Consider the following 15,715-nt stretch of genomic DNA (forward strand, 5'->3'; position numbering starts at 1 on the left):
GACCATGCACAATACAACGCTTTGAAGTAGGCACCATCAAAAATAATCACATAAAGAAACGGATTTCCACGATCTACAGTTTATTTCTCCAAAAACAAACGACTCTGTTTGATTTTTAACTGTGCACGTTTGGGGATTTGCTTCAGTTTTTTTTTTCCCCCCTTCTTTGCATACTTAATTTAATTTTCCATTTCTATGCTTTGTGCTTGTGGTTGGACTGTACCATTGCCACCAGAGGGAGTAGTCTACAGCCTGGTATTAATGGTATAGTCCAAACACTAAGCCCAAACTAAAGACAGGGAGAAAAAAGATGAAAAACTTACTTTTAAAAAAATATATAAATATATGATTATGTTCTGAAGCAAAAGCCTAAATGTGGACAATTAAAAAGCAACAAATAAAAACAATAATATTGACTTGTGAAGAAACTGGATTAAAGTTTAAAGCAAAGCATCAAATAGAATCAGATGGCCATAATTCCTGTCATACTTTTCGGTCCATGTTTCCCAGCGGAACATAAATTCAGTCACTGTGCACCCTCGGTCGTAAAAGCAAACCCACATTTTTCTTCTGTCCTATGGAGCCCGGCTTCCAAAAACTGGGTTGTTTTGACAGCATGTATAAGGCTTGATTTGTTCTGTTCATTTACTTTGTGTTTGTGAAGGCACTTAATGGGAGACTTTGTGCAGGATTTGTCAGAGTCTTCTAAGGCATTTCTGCAGATACACTATATAAAACATTTGCTTAATACACTAGATTATAGTTTTTCTGAGGATATGTGCCATTTCTTGTTTGATTCAGTTCACTATATAGAAGTTTTTCTCTAATTTACTCAGTTTTCACTCACATTGAGAGCATTCAAATATATACACACATGATTTAAGGCTTGTTCAGTGTCACTAGTGCTTAGAGATGATACGGTGTGCGCTGAGGAAGTAATAACAATGCCGTCCACACTTGTTGCAGACTTTACCTCATCTCTTTTAGCAGAATTCCTCACAAACTTCCCAAGGTAGCAGTTTGTAAAGTCCATCGACAGACTTGCAGCTACTCTTTTTCAAACATCTTGCAGAGGCACATTGTTTGGCACTGAGTCACTGTGGGAATAAGGCTTCCTCCAGGAGCCAACACTTCCCCATACCGCCTCCAGGAAATCACCAGCACACTGTGTGCGCCACCAGTCAAATATACAACATCTAAGACTAAACAGGCCTTTATATTGCATAATCAGTGCACTGCAGTCTGCCTAAAATTGAAAAGGAAATGCTTTACAGGAATTTAAAAAAAAAATACATTAAAAAAAAAGTCTTAAATACATTTGAAAAACATTTTCAGTGTCACTTCAAATCAGTCTCAAGAAGTTCAGCTGAAAATTCATTTCCTCTCAGAAGACCTGCTCTCTGCCATTATGGCTTTTATCTGCTGACTAGGTCTGAGCAGTGTGTGGAGCAAACAACATAGTGGGGTGCGTCGTCATCTGTCATGTGGGAGCTCAGGCCATTGCCGTTAGCTGGGCCACACATGGGAGTGCAGGTGGGATTACAGGTGCCCTTAAGTCTGTGTAGGTACTCTGCATGGACAGGCTTGTGGCTCTGCAGCACCCTTATGGCTTCATCGACCTTGAACCACTTCCTCTTCCTTCCTGTGAAGAGATTCAAGAAAAGATGAATTGTTTGCATGTGGCTCACACGATCAGTGTTGTGTTGAATGACACTTTCCCACACATTGTATTGAAGTCCGTAACACGTCCATCCTGATGGATACATAACTGCTAAGATGATATTGATAAATATTCTTAAAAGATCACAATAAGGTCTTGATTAAGGTAATCTAAACAAGGAACAAGAAACAAAACATTTCTCAGCATATGATTGCAACATTTCAGATATTAGGTCACAGGAAACCAGAAGCTCGTCCATCCCTTCTGCTCATTTCTCAGTTGGCACATCCTCGATTCCTTTCCTCATCTCCTTGCATCTTGGGCCCTCCCACCAGAAATGTGATCACAGGAGGAGAGGAAGAAAGATGAGGAGAGAGGAGATGAGGCAACAGGGTATTAGCAAAATGACACATCTTTGTTTCACAACTGTCATTTTAAAGCAGTTGATATCATTTTATGATCTTGGCAAGCTATATACTTTTAAAAAATATTAAAGAACACTCTAAAAACACATCAGAGAAAAAAAAAAATCATGCCGCACATCTATACCGATATGGACTGGGTTAGGAATTATGTGTTAGGAACGAAACCATGCCATATCGTTTGATGGAAATGAAAATTATCAACGTACAGTGGGCTTAATTCAAGACACCCCACATCAAAGTGAAAAGATTCTGCAGCATACTAGTCTATTTACCCGAAATGTCACTGCAGCAACTCAAAATAGAACTCCGTAATTTGTATGGCCCCCACATGCTTGTATGCATGCCTGACAATGTGTGCACAACAGATGGTGTCCTGGGGGATCTTCTCACAAGTTGGACCAGCACATCACTGAGCTCCTGCACAGTCTGAGATGCAACCTGGCAGCGTCGGATGGACTGAAACATAATGTCCCAGAAGTGTTCGAGTGGATTTAGGTCAGACAAGCATGGGAGCCAGTCACTGGTATCAGTTCCTTCGTCCACCAGGAACTGCCTGCATACTCTTACTATTGCACCATGAGGAACCCTGACCCGCTGCACCAGCATTGGGTCTGACAATGAATATTATCCCGATATCTAATAGTCAGGGTGCTGTTGCCTACCCCATAGAGCTATGCCTCTCCACACTTTCACTAACCCACCACTAATCATGTTAAACAATGTTACAGGCAGCATAACACTCTCCACAGCTTCTGCAGACCTCTTCACGTCTGTCACACGTGGTCAATGGTGGACCAACCAATTCTGGTGTTTTATGGCAAATGCCAGTTGGGCTCCACAATGGCAGGCAGTGAGCGCAGGGTCCACTAGACGATGTTGAAGTCTGTTTCTGATTGTTTGGTCAAAGGTATTTACACCCGTCACCGGCTGGAAGTCATGTTGTAAAGCTCCATCCTGTTCACAAAGGAGCAGGTACTGGTCCTGCTGGTGCTCTCCCTCTATCCAGCTCTCATAGACTAATTGTCTGTCCTTCAGGATATGGTATCCTGGAGGATTTGGACTACATGTGAAACTACATGTGAAAGGTGTTCTCTGATGCATCCATCGGAGTGTGAATGTAGTTAAAAAGTGCTTGTGAGAATGGGTGTGTTTGGGTGAATGTGGCATGTTGTATAGAGCGCGTTGGGTACTCCGGGAGAGTAAAAAAGCACTATATAAGAATCCATTTACTTAACTGACCAGATTAATACCCTAAAAGTTTAACTGGTAGCAGGTAAAAACTCTTCAGAGAAAGAAACACAATGATATACCGGCGAATCCTAGATAATTGCTGCTCAGACAAACCTTCACTCTTCCGTGTCCTTCAGATGCAACTAAAACATTTTTTAGCGTGATATAGTGAAAATAACTTGCACAGTGGAGATGAGGCGCAAATCAGAAAGAAAAAAAAGATAAAAGCCCCATAATGAAGCTCTTGATTTGAGCACCATGGGTCGTGCACAGGAAATCAGCGTAACAAACAAATCCAAAAAAGGCACAAGACAGAAAACAGGAAAGGGCAAAGTATCCAAAATACAAACAAGGCAGAGTTAGCAGGAACTAGCTGTGGCAAAGATTAACAAAAGGAGCGTGCGTACTGCAAAGACTCAGTGTTTAGATGATTAGGGTCAAGTAGTGCTCAAAATGCATGAGATTGAAAATGGAGGAGACTCAGACCGCACCCAGTCCATAGGTGCAAACATAGAAATATAACACTATTTTTAAACTGAGCAAAGACTTCTTGAACAAATTTTGGATACTAATATCCACAAAGCAAACCACACTGTGTGTTAATTGTATTTAAAATGCTCCAAAGGGCACGCCACCATTAAGCAAACATTGTATAATTTGTCACAGAGAGCCTGAATAAGTGCTGAGTGAGACTGCTGAACGAAAGGATAACTAAAAGATCATTTTATTCACCACACACAAAAATAAACTGTGCATGTCATGGCACCAGTGGGTGTCGGTGTGGACATGGGCATGCTTCAGACAGCCCTAAACCCTTCCTAAAAAAAGTATCTTCCATAAAAATGATCTGTCCAGTAAAGCGACAGCTGGAAGTTATTTATACTTTATTCAAACTCATCTCCTCCCATTCAATTCCAGCACTTTGCTAAAGGAATTTGCCATGCTCTGTGATAACTGGAGCCTGGTGTGATGGTGTGATGATGACAAGGAGGAGGATGCATTCACTTCATGTTGGCACCCTGAAGAGCGCCACCACTACCAGCATTTAAGGAGGCGGTTGAGTCAATTCAACCTGTAGTAGTAAACCCTTTCTGTTCAGTCGCAACCCTTGTGTAGGGCAAAAGAGGACAAGTAAGGGGGGGTGCTGTAGTGAATGATGATAAGTGGAAAACAGCTGGGCACAGCAAACACTCCTCCCCCTTATGAACAGGCTAAACTCTTACTTCTGTGGGTGAAGGGAGTAAACGGCCACAACCACATTTTCCAGTCCAGTTAGAAATAGTTTACAAGTTACTCAATCCCGGGAAAAGTATTCCATTTAAAATATCAGCCTGTGAAAACAACCATGAAAACATATCTAAACATAAACAGCCACCTTACGTGCGTTACAGTTTAGAAAAACATTCTATGTTAACTTAAAGTCAACATAGATTTTGGCGACATGTAACGAACCGCTTGCTATATTAGAGATCTCCATTCAAGCATACTTAATGTCTGACCTACATGTAATCACAACATACACTCACCAGCAACTTCACCAGTCACACCAGGCTAGTACCAGGCTGGACCCCCTTTGTCTTCAGAACTGCCTAAACCCTTTGTGGCATTGATTCAAATGATGCTCAGTTGGTATCAAGGGGTAAACGTGATGAGGAAATATCTCCCACACATTTACACCAGCAGCAGCAGCCTGAACTGCTGACACAAGGCAGAATGGATCAGTGCTTTCATGACGTTTATGTCAAATTTTGACCCTGCTGCCCGCAGAAATTAAGACTCATCAGACCAGATGTTTTTCCAATCTCATGTTGTCTACTTTTGTTGTCTACTTTTGTTGTCTACTTTTGGTGAACCTGAGTGAATTGTAGCTTTTTCTGTTCTTAGCTGACTGGCTGAGTGCCACTTTTTAGCTGTAAAGTCTAGAGATGGTTGTGTGGAACAATCCCAGCAGATCAGCGGCTTCTGAAACACTCAGATCCACCCGACACCAACAACCATAATACATTCAAATCACTTAAAAAAAACAAAAAAACAAAAACAAACCATGTTTGTTCCCCATTCTGATGCTCGGTTTGAACTTGAGCAGGTCATCCTGACTATGTCTACGTGCCTAAATGCACTTGGTTGCTGCCATCTGATTGGTTGATTAGATGAGCATTAATGAGCAGTTGAACAGGTATACTAATATAAATCAATTTAAACCAGTTTGTTTACAATTCAGGCTGAATTTGTGAAAAAAATAAAATAAACTCTACAGCTAAATGAAGTGTTGAACTGCCCTGTGGAAAGTCATGAGCACAGTTGCAAGTCATTTTATTTTGACAGTCAGCCAACACAGGATGAAGGAAGAGGCAAAAAGACAATACGGCCATTGTAAAAGACATAATCTGGGAAACTGCTACTCAGTTCATGAATCTGTTATTCATGTTTTCCATAAAACAGACACATGGGCAGACATGTTCAATCGTCCAATTGTTCTGTTAGGAATTTTAGATCAGGGGTGTCAAACCTAAGGCCCGGGGGCCAAAATCGGCCGGGTAAGGACTCCAAACAAGCCCACTTGATGGTTTTGGAAAACATGAAGGATGGCTTTGGAAAACATGAAGGATGGCTTAAACTGTGGACTATTATCTGCATTTTAATAAGTTTTACTTTATTTCCTACGGACAAAGACCTACCCCAATGCCATTCATATTACACCAAAGTAAAAGTTCGAAAAGTTCGAAAAGTTAATCAAATTAATCGAAAAGTTCCTGTTTTTATCTACAATAGAAATTTCTGGGTTTTTTTACAATGGGTCCACAGTAACAGAAACATTTCTCCATTTCAGTTCTTTCTAAATGACAAACTTTTGAAATTGCACTTCTTTTTTTAGTATTAAGACATCTGAGGGATTTAATGTGTAGTTAAACTTCCTTAAGTGGATTGGAAGTGGGGGTTTCAGTCTTCCGCTCCATTCAAGATCAAAGCTGTATGTGGCCCTCGGTGTAAAATGAGTTTGCCATCCCTGATTTAGATCAAATGAATCAGTGGAGCTGTTACAGGGGCATTCCTCGTTGTGTTTTGTTCCTCTTCATTCTGCTTATGGAGTCATCTTATGTGTGCCAGCTTCAAAGGCAGCAGATCATCTGAAGACTGTATATGAGTTTATAATCCCTTTCACATTTATGTGAATCAAAAATTTTGAACCTGGTGAGGCATGTAAAAACAAAAAAAAACAAAAACCCTTGTCAAAATGTATGATCTTAAGCCAAGATCTTGAACTAGAAGACCGAAAGCCCCGAAACTCAACCCTGAAACAGACCTTGTAATGCAAAAAAGTTGCTAAAACCTTTTGCTTGCTTTTGTTTTGTTTTGTTTTTTCAATAAATCACAGGATCTCAAAAAACATGCATATGAGGCATGCCTGTAAAAAAGCATCTGCAGATTTGAAATTGTACTCTAATGTTGTGATGGGATTTAAAATTGGGCAAGAAAACCCTCAAACATCTTGTTACCACAGGAATATTTTTCACTCTTTTCCCCTCATAACTTACTTTTGTGACCCTTGGCTGCTAGAATAAGATAAGATTAATAAGATACTATAAGACAAAGAGGGACACAGAGGCATACCAATGTTCACAGAGTCTTCCCAGTCTTCCAGCATCTCTGTCACCACGAGGGTGTAGACATAAGTCCTGTGCTTTCTGTCTTGATTATGCTGCAAAGGTTTACATGAAGAGAAAATGAATTTATGTTTTTCTGACAAACCACCAACACAGTGCGTGCAAAGCCTTCATTAAAAAAGGCAAAAACTGTGATTAGCCGTACCATTTCTTTTATAGAAACTGCATAAACTAAACAAGTTGATTGTCTGACCACAGACATACAAAAACGCTAGGTGCAGTAGTAGGATGATTTTATACAGCACTGTGTATCGTGACATGATTACAAATTACAATTTTTCATAACATACCTCGAAAATCCCAAGCAGTCTGCCGAGCTTTCCCTTTACACCAGCCTGCACACATAAATCAGAGTCATGCAATATTATTAAATGTGACTGTCCACAAGTTAAAATTCATGGACATTATATATTCTAAAACTTTAGAAATGATATATCGTGTGATGAAAAAGAATGTTCCAATTTGTATTTTAAGTATGTTTCAACTAAGAGATGGAAAATATGATTTGAGGGGGTCTTATAAGTTTGAAATACCTAAAGTGAGAACCAATGTTAAGTATAGATGTGTGTCAGTTTTGGGAGTTAAATTATGGAATGGACTTAATGATGAACTGAAGATGTGTTTTTCTTGGTCATTCTTCAGGAGGATTTTAAAAATTTGTATTATACAAGGTTATAGAAATTTGGTTTGTTAAAAATTTTTTGTGATGGTTTAAAAATTTTTTTTGATTTATCATTGTTTTCTTTTCAAACTGTTATACAACTTATTTATCAATGCTATTTATTTTCTTGGTTAAGGATTTGATTATTTCTATGGGGGTAAGGGATAGGATAAGTATAAGCCACAAGGCTTCAGCCTATTCCTTTTTCGGTTACTATTTGAGTACTTTTATGTAAAATTATAATTTGTTGTGTTGTTGTTGACTGAAATAAATTTCAATTCATTCAATTCATTCATTCAAGTCATAATCTATGATATTCAGGGCTGATGAAACTGTCCTTTCAACACACAGTGCAGCGAGATCACTCGGATTCACGTCATATATGATCCCAGGTAGACATAAACATAGTCTAAATGACAGAAACACGAGACAGGGGGGCTTAACTCAAGTATAGTACACAGTTAGGACACAGCTATCATTTACAGTATCAAACCATAACAGACATCCCAGTCATTGCTGTAATGTCTTCCAGACATGCTTAAAAAAAAGCACACTAAAATGCACACAATGGCCTACAAGGCTTTACAAATTTATGCACAAATAAAAGTTAACAAATGAGGCTCAACCCGCTTTGAATCACCTTTATCCTGATCCGCGTCAGCTCCGTGAGGTACAGGATGTGGGCAACTGGACCCCCTTCCCAAATGTCACTGCCATACTTCAAAGCTGTCAGCACACTGCTATCCATGTCAGATGTTCACAGCTCACTTTGCTGTGAACAATCTGGCCAGCCACCAGCAGCCTCCTTTCTTAAACCACAGCATGATAAGCTGGCTATCCATGCATCACTGCCACATATTTCTACTTCTGATCTGGATTTTTGGCTGGTAGAACAACAGGAGCGACTTGTACTGTGAACAGCGATGACACTTCTGACAAAGATTTACTGTATTCACTTTCAGTTTAATGTGTCTGTCCTTTGAGCCCATGATGCATACATTGCAATCAGAATATATGATACTGACATGGAAATTAGGCCCCCAGTATTCAAAGTCATGAAATGTCATGATTTTTTTTTTTTTTTATCTTCCACTTAAATAATGCGATAATTCCTTGGAAAACCAATAAACATTATCAGCTGACAACTGATAAAATTCCCTATCCTTATTATTTTTTAACACTATGATAACTTTGTGTCACTTCCAATATTATTGGAGCCAAAAATGGTTACTAATTTCAAGGAAACTTCAGAATGCTGCTTTTTACATTGTGCTCTCCATGAAAAATAACACTGTCTCTGTGAGAGGTGATTATGCAAATGTCTGGAGCTTCCTCTCATTTCTTTACATTTTGATTTTCGACCAATAGTTCTCCAGGCTTTATTCAAAGGACTTTTTGTTTGTTTGTTTCGACATTAGCTGCTTTTTCACTCATTTAAGTCAGCTTCTTGTACCTCATCATTTTCATATGAAAGTTTTTGGTTTGTTAAGGCAAACCTGTGAATAATTCAAGCATAGGAAAGGCAAATAACAGGCAACTTAGCAAAGATCCCATTTTTAATTGTATCTTTAGCCACTTCGTGTCCTTTCGCAAAAACAAAATCATTTGTATGCATTTCTTTAGTTTATGAAAAATGATAGCACAGCTTGAAAAACACAAAACAGCATTTTTACACTAATAAATAGAGAAAACTGGACAAGTTTACAACTAAAAACAAAAAAAATGTGTCTACAGCAGTTAGTGGCAATCTGTTTAACATGGTAGATTCAGATTCACCATGTAATACATGACATGAAAATGAACCCAAACACACTGCCAGTGCAGTAAAATCAAACCTGGATATGAAAACAAACAATGAAACACCATCAGTCATGGATTTGCCCCCTCAGACTTCAACATTATTAAAGCAGTGGAAGATCATCTTGACAGAGAACGGTATAAAAGGCGGTCAACATCCAAGATGAGCTTTAAATGTCCTTCAATAAAAACACGTATTCCCACGTATGTTTCAATAACTCACTGCACCTATTTCCTATTTTGCAAAATATAAAGAAATGAGGTGTCGTTCATCACTTTGCGCAGTACTGTATAGATCCTAGGCTTTAACCAACAATGCATGCAAACAATAGAAACGTCTTTATGGGTTTAATTAAAGAACAATCAATTCACCTCTTCATACACCTCCCTGACAGCAGCTCCACAGGGCTCCTCATCAGGCTCCATTCCCCCTCCTGGCACGATCCACTGGTCTGGATGGCGACTGCTGCTCACCAACAGCACCTGCCAAGGAGAGAGAGCCCTCCGTCAGGCCTCTGCTACTGAGGATGGGGTGCAAAAAGCACAGCAACAGCATGCCCGAGTTCAGAGTCCGTCAGCACGGACACGGTGGCCAAACGAACTGCTCGTCATTCAGCAGACGCATTTCGAACATCTCGCATATCATTCCGGTCATTCACTTCATTTACTTAATGCAACATGAGCGCTGTGCGGATGGTGCTGCTCTGCGTGTCACACCCTTTGGCACATAATTAAATAGACGAATGAGAACAACTAATGTAATGATTCATGTATCGGCCTGTTTTTAGTTGTCAGTGCTTTTAATGAAGGATAATTCATAATCTGGAGTCTATTTACAGTACGGCCAGCTTTAGATTTTCTAGTAGTACCAACATCAAATGTTATATTTATTCCCACTGCATTTGAAGAAGTACAAATCAACATTTTAACCCAAAGAAATATCCTAAAGCTGCACACTATTCTTAACTGCTGTCCAGCCAATGCAGTTTGGTGTTTTGATGACGCAGTTACTTGACCTTAAACCCAATCCGGCATCACTGACCCACACTGAGTTCATGTAGGACTGCCTTCTGAAACCTTAACACAGGGCAGCCAACTCACTCTCCAGCCACAGCTAACACTCACGTGGGTTAAAAACGCCAGTCGAATCAACCCTTTGCACATTAAACGCAGCTGTCACAGCAGAGGTTTCCCCACTGGTAAGATCTTTCTGCTCACACTCAAAAATGGAAGCAACTTTGTGAAGCGCCTAATGACAACATCTTCAGACCATCAAAGCAGATCTCTTTGGGTAAAAAATGCTTAATATCATTTATCACCCAATATATATGGGTGATATATACCCAATGTATATGAGTGTAACTGTGGCGGGGCGTGGCCTACGGTGCAGTGCAGGGAAGGCGGACGCACCTGCATGGCATCTGCAATCCACGCCCCGCCACATAACACTTTCTCACTCTGCTCCTTTATTTACAAACTCTCTATAAACCATGTGATTTATTTTTAACAGTGCAACTCTGTCCATATCTATGAGTGAATAAAATGCTAAGTTATTAAGGTAAAACTCATTTCAATGTCCGAGTTCATACTCGTCCACAGCAGACACATCTTTCTACGCATTTACTCTGCTCAGTGAGCTAATTCATCTATCCATGGCATTGCCAAAATCTTAAATGTATGTGTTTACTCCACATCATGGCTTCAGCTTTCTATGGCTACTCACATTAAGCCACAAAGAGGAAGGCCAATTATTTTAGCTGGTTCTGTATTCCAAGCGACACATCTCAAACCTATTAAACTAATCCGTGCAGGGTCCAGGGGACTGTAGAAACACTGCAAGTTGCCTCCGTGACACAAATCCACACAACACACACATGCATGCGCAATTTCACACAAACGGCATGTGAAGCACGTAGGCACTTGTACAGACACAGCTACTCGCACACAGACAACAGGCTTTCCAAAAACCACCAGATCAGCAGTTACCTCTCTGTATCAAAACAAAGAGCTTAGGAGAGGAGGTTAATGACCCCGACAGGCACCAAACACGATCGGGGGAAAGTGAGGAAGCGTTTGGAGTGGGCAGAACCACGACAGCTTTACAGTCTGATCCCAGTCCGGCCAAACTCTACGGGCTGAACGATGTGTTAATGCCTTTCAAAACAAGCTAAATTTAAAGGCAACCTTTGTCTCAGTGAATGCCTTACTTAAGGATTCACTGGTTGTAAAATACTTATATTGGTGTCTAAAAAATAGCATTTTATCAGCAAATAATAATAAGAATACATTTTATCTATAGGCACCTTTTCAAGTAGGAAGTACAAACTTAAAAATAATGTGATTTAAAAGGAAGCCAGTGAAACTGTTGAAAGACAGGAGTGATATGTTCTGTGGAAAGGGTTCAGGTAATGACAAGAGCAGCGGCATTTTGGACCAGCTGAACTCTAGAGGGAAGTCTGTGTGGATACAATTACAATAATCAATACCAGATGCAACCAGTCAAAATAAAAACTTTGACAGACCTTCAGAAAGCCTGGAGAACTATTTCTCAAGACAAGGCAGGCTTTGTGGAATAAAATATAAGGAAATCGGTTACGGATCAAGACTTTCGAACAGAAATGTGTGGTTACATAGCTGTGGACATTTAAAAATAAATAAATAAATGTATAACATATCAAATGTTGTGAAACCATAAATCAGAGTTCCTCTGTTCTTATTAATACTTCAGCAAAAGCTGTCACAGCTTTCGATTCACCAGTCAACAACAGGCATTTTTGGTCTTGTGTCCAGTGGCTGTAGAAGGTACACTGACTGTGCAAAATAATCCAGATGTTACTGTAATTAGCATGTTCTCCCTGTACAGATCACTGGTGCATCTCAGAGCCAACACAGAGACAGTCCCAGCGTCTCAGCCATGCGACCACATGCTCAGGTTCGAGTCCAATCTGTGCCTCTTTCCTCCATGCCCTCCCCCTCTCCACTCCATTCTGTGAGAGTGATAAGCTGCTTCTGCTCAGCTCTGCTGTTTCATTAAAGCGATGGTTGGGACTTTCAGTCAATCACTTAAAACTGATTGTTATGGATTTCAAACTCTTGTTTGGTTTTTATATGTACCCATTTTCAGTGATCTCAACTATAAAAGCAGGAAACTAAATAGGCATATAATTCATTTCTTTCTCTCTTTGCCTGCCATATTTTTCAGGTAACCTATATAACCTGACAACGGCATAATAAAACTGGAAATTCTGTAGTGTGCCACCCCAATATTTTTGGTGACCTCCATACGGCCATCCCTATGAAAATATTCAGGAGGCGCCCCCTGGTAGGGGCACAGGCACAAGGAGCAGGAAAGGAAATCTGTCAGGGAATAGCAAGTGGCTGTACCTTGTTTCTATAAATTGCAACTGATGGGTCACTTGGAGTTTAGCACACTGTAACAGCCACTCAGCCCCCTACTCATCCTATCACATGTGGCCCAGAGCTAGTCTGCGTCACTAGGCAGACACATTTAGACCCAGCACAAAACAACGGTAATATTAACAAACTTAAAACTTTCTTATCCAAACTGGAGCATCACTGAATAATAATTAGTGTTTCAATCAATGTCTGTGCTTGTTATATGAGATACATCAGAACCTACGTACATGTACTGTATACTTACAGATTTCCATGAATGACAAAATGATAGGTGACTGATTACATGTAAGTAGTTAAACCTTCATATTCAGCACTCTAATTTAAAGACAAACATTTCTTTCACGTCAGTAAAATGGCTGAGAACATTTGCTTTATGGTTGCATCATCATTTGAATCCAAAAAGTAGAACCAACTGGCCTCAGGAGTAGCAGGTATCTCAGCAAAAGTAGATTTAGTAAAACAGCATCAGCTGATGGGTGTTGGAAAACAAACTCCTCAATTAAAGACGAGCCACGTGAACGCGCTCCCCACACACGGAAAGTCAGCCAGACGCGCGATAAAGCAGGCTGCTGTACTGTCAGGCACAGCGGTTAATTTGGGACTGTGTCAAAAATAGAGCGTGTTAATAAAAGCCCTCTCCTCCTGCAAATGGTTTAACTTCACAGCTTACCTCGTCCTCCGTTTCGTTTTTGAAACACAGACACGCCGCTCTCCTCTTGAACCCTTCGACATCGTACGTCCTGGTCTGGTTGGGCTTAAACTTCATCATATAGAGGCCTTTTTTTCCGGAGGCAGGGAAGTGTTGGGAAATCGGGCTTCAACCAGTCGCTGAATAAAGTGCTTTCAGTAATATCCAACAATATCGCAGCTTGGCTTCTTCAGACACTTCCAGACAAACCATGCAGCTGGCCCATTCATTCCTGCGCTCCGAGCGCGCGTCAGGCTGCATCTGGTGTTGTGCTGTACCTGCCCTGCTGCTTTAGTGCCGCTGTCAACACGCAGACTGGCTCACATCACGCTGTGGTGGCTGAGCTGCGACCAGCTGACCTGAGAGCTGCGCAGCAACAAGCCCGTCAGTCCCCACCTTACATCCGTGTTTATCACTGCCGCGAGCGACGCACAGGCCAAACAGAAACGAGTCTCCTTTATGGAAGAGAAAAGGTGACTGAGCTGCAAGATGGAGTTGCTGTTAAAAATCTCCAAATCCAGCCAGGATTGACTTGAAGAGCGTGTTAATACCCATGATAATAAGTGCACTGATTAATTTTTAATGCAGAAAACAGAAGGATCCAAACATTTCATGTCACAAATAACACAGAAAAGGTAAGTTATTTTTTAAAGGCGAAATGGCACACAGATGATTTTAGTAATTCTGATTGATTTATTTATTTATTTATTGCACGAGCACGTGAGTAAAACGCTTATCTGTTACGTCTTGATTCTTGAGATAGTCAAATTTCACCTTTGAGCCATGTGGCTTCAGGAATAAACGAACAAAACTAAAAAAAAATGTAGGCGTGCGTAAAACTTTCTAAGCTCGGGGTGCCCTCTAGTGGTAGTAGGCAGTCCTTATTTACCTGTATTCACCTGTGGAAACAATGTGTTTAAAAAAAAAAGGGTTGGTGTGTCTGTATTATTAGTGACTGTCCAAATCAGAACCAATGATGAACGGCAGCCGCTCCTGTTTGAAAACGCTTAAGCTAAACAAATAGTCTTGATTATTATGATTGAGCCTAACATATATCCAAAGTTGTACTGACTCATACTAGGATTAAAAAGGTTTTTGAAAAGTTAAGAACTGAACCATGTTTTGCAAACACAGGTATTAAAATATCAGGAGTACAGTGTGCCAGAAGTTTTCCAGGTCAGAGGAAACTACTCGGAAGACAGAGATCCAAGCCAGATTCATGTGGCAAGTGGCACGATCACTGAAGATTTTAGGCACCATGATTTTCTTACTGCTTTTAACCCTGACTGTAATTCTCAATAATGCCAGTCACAGCTATGAGAACGTCATGAATTTGATTTTGTGTGGACTAAACTAGCAAATAAATGTTAATATTAAGATAATCTTGCAGTGAACTGAAGTAGACTGAAATGGTCTCAGTGGAAAGGTGGCTGTCAACAAGTCTTTCTTAAGGAAGAGAAAGAGGGAGAAAAGGTTGAGGCATGCCAAATAGCACAGGACCGTAAATCAGTGGCAACAGGTTTGACGGAGGGATGACTCCTAATGTGAAATCTTTGGTTCAAACCGTATTCAGTGTGTTCAGAGGTGGTGATGAGAGAGGTACAACAGTGCTTTAAGCTTTCTGCAAAACACAACAGAGAATGTCTTGATGCATTCTCAATCATCCAGGAAAGTACATCTCCAAAAAGTTGATTCTGTTCATCTGGACGTAGCGTTTTGTGGGAGAAATGTTTCGTCACTCATCCAAGTGACTTCTTCAGTCTCAGCTGACTGCAGGTTTCCCCAATCTTATAAACAGTACATTTGCATAATGACTGAAACCAGCTGAAGAAGTGACTTGGATGAGTGACGAAACGTTTCTCCCACAAAACGCTACGTCCAGATGAACAGAATCAACTTTTTGGAGATTTACTTTCCTGGATGATTGAGAATGCATCGAGACACTTTAACCCACTTTTGCAAGGACGGCCTAAAGCTTGTATGTCAGTACGAACAAACAGCACGTAAGATGGTGGACTACAGGAACCACCTGAGATTCAGCCTCAGATGCCGACAAAACCGGATTGCTCCTAAAAGTCTGCAAATGAGCTCTTCAGTTAAAGGCTTCCGGGCAACAAAAATCCTCCAGAAGGCACAGCATCAGTTGCTTAATGAACGGGAGAAGCAAACAAA

The 15,715-nt window shown here is 40.4% G+C and overlaps 1 protein-coding gene across 3 annotated transcripts; it reads right to left on the reverse strand.

The window, feature by feature from the left end:
- Nucleotides 1-63: 63 nt before the first annotated feature.
- On the reverse strand, nucleotides 64-14,001 carry nudt4a (nudix (nucleoside diphosphate linked moiety X)-type motif 4a). 3 transcript variants are annotated; one of them, XM_031759326.2, is made up of 5 exons: nucleotides 13,526-14,001; nucleotides 9,811-9,921; nucleotides 7,271-7,315; nucleotides 6,928-7,015; nucleotides 64-1,642 (listed from the first exon to the last, which is right to left on the reverse strand). In XM_031759326.2, the coding sequence occupies exons 1-5, from the start codon at nucleotides 13,622-13,624 to the stop codon at nucleotides 1,416-1,418; spliced, it is 570 nt and encodes a 189-aa protein (XP_031615186.2). In that variant the 5' UTR covers nucleotides 13,625-14,001; the 3' UTR covers nucleotides 64-1,415. The 3 variants fall into 3 exon arrangements, with proteins under 3 accessions (XP_031615186.2, XP_039470598.1, XP_031615190.2); XM_039614664.1 differs by lacking the exon at nucleotides 13,526-14,001 and adding an exon at nucleotides 13,100-13,116; XM_031759330.2 differs by lacking the exon at nucleotides 13,526-14,001 and adding an exon at nucleotides 10,564-10,746.
- Nucleotides 14,002-15,715: the final 1,714 nt, after the last annotated feature.

This window comes from Oreochromis aureus, linkage group 7 (genome assembly GCF_013358895.1).
Source record: "Oreochromis aureus strain Israel breed Guangdong linkage group 7, ZZ_aureus, whole genome shotgun sequence".
Lineage (NCBI taxonomy): Eukaryota > Metazoa > Chordata > Actinopteri > Cichliformes > Cichlidae > Oreochromis > Oreochromis aureus.

Excerpts from the sequence above, each read along its gene's own strand:
- nudt4a (XM_031759326.2), bottom strand. The coding sequence starts at position 13,624 with ATGATGAAGTTTAAGCCCAACCAGACCAGGACGTACGATGTCGAAGGG. Across the intron at positions 9,922-13,525 it reads AAAACGAAACGGAGGACGAG|GTGCTGTTGGTGAGCAGCAG; the intron begins GTAAGCTGTGAA and ends TCTCCTTGGCAG. Across the intron at positions 7,016-7,270 it reads GACTGCTTGGGATTTTCGAG|CATAATCAAGACAGAAAGCA; the intron begins GTATGTTATGAA and ends AAACCTTTGCAG.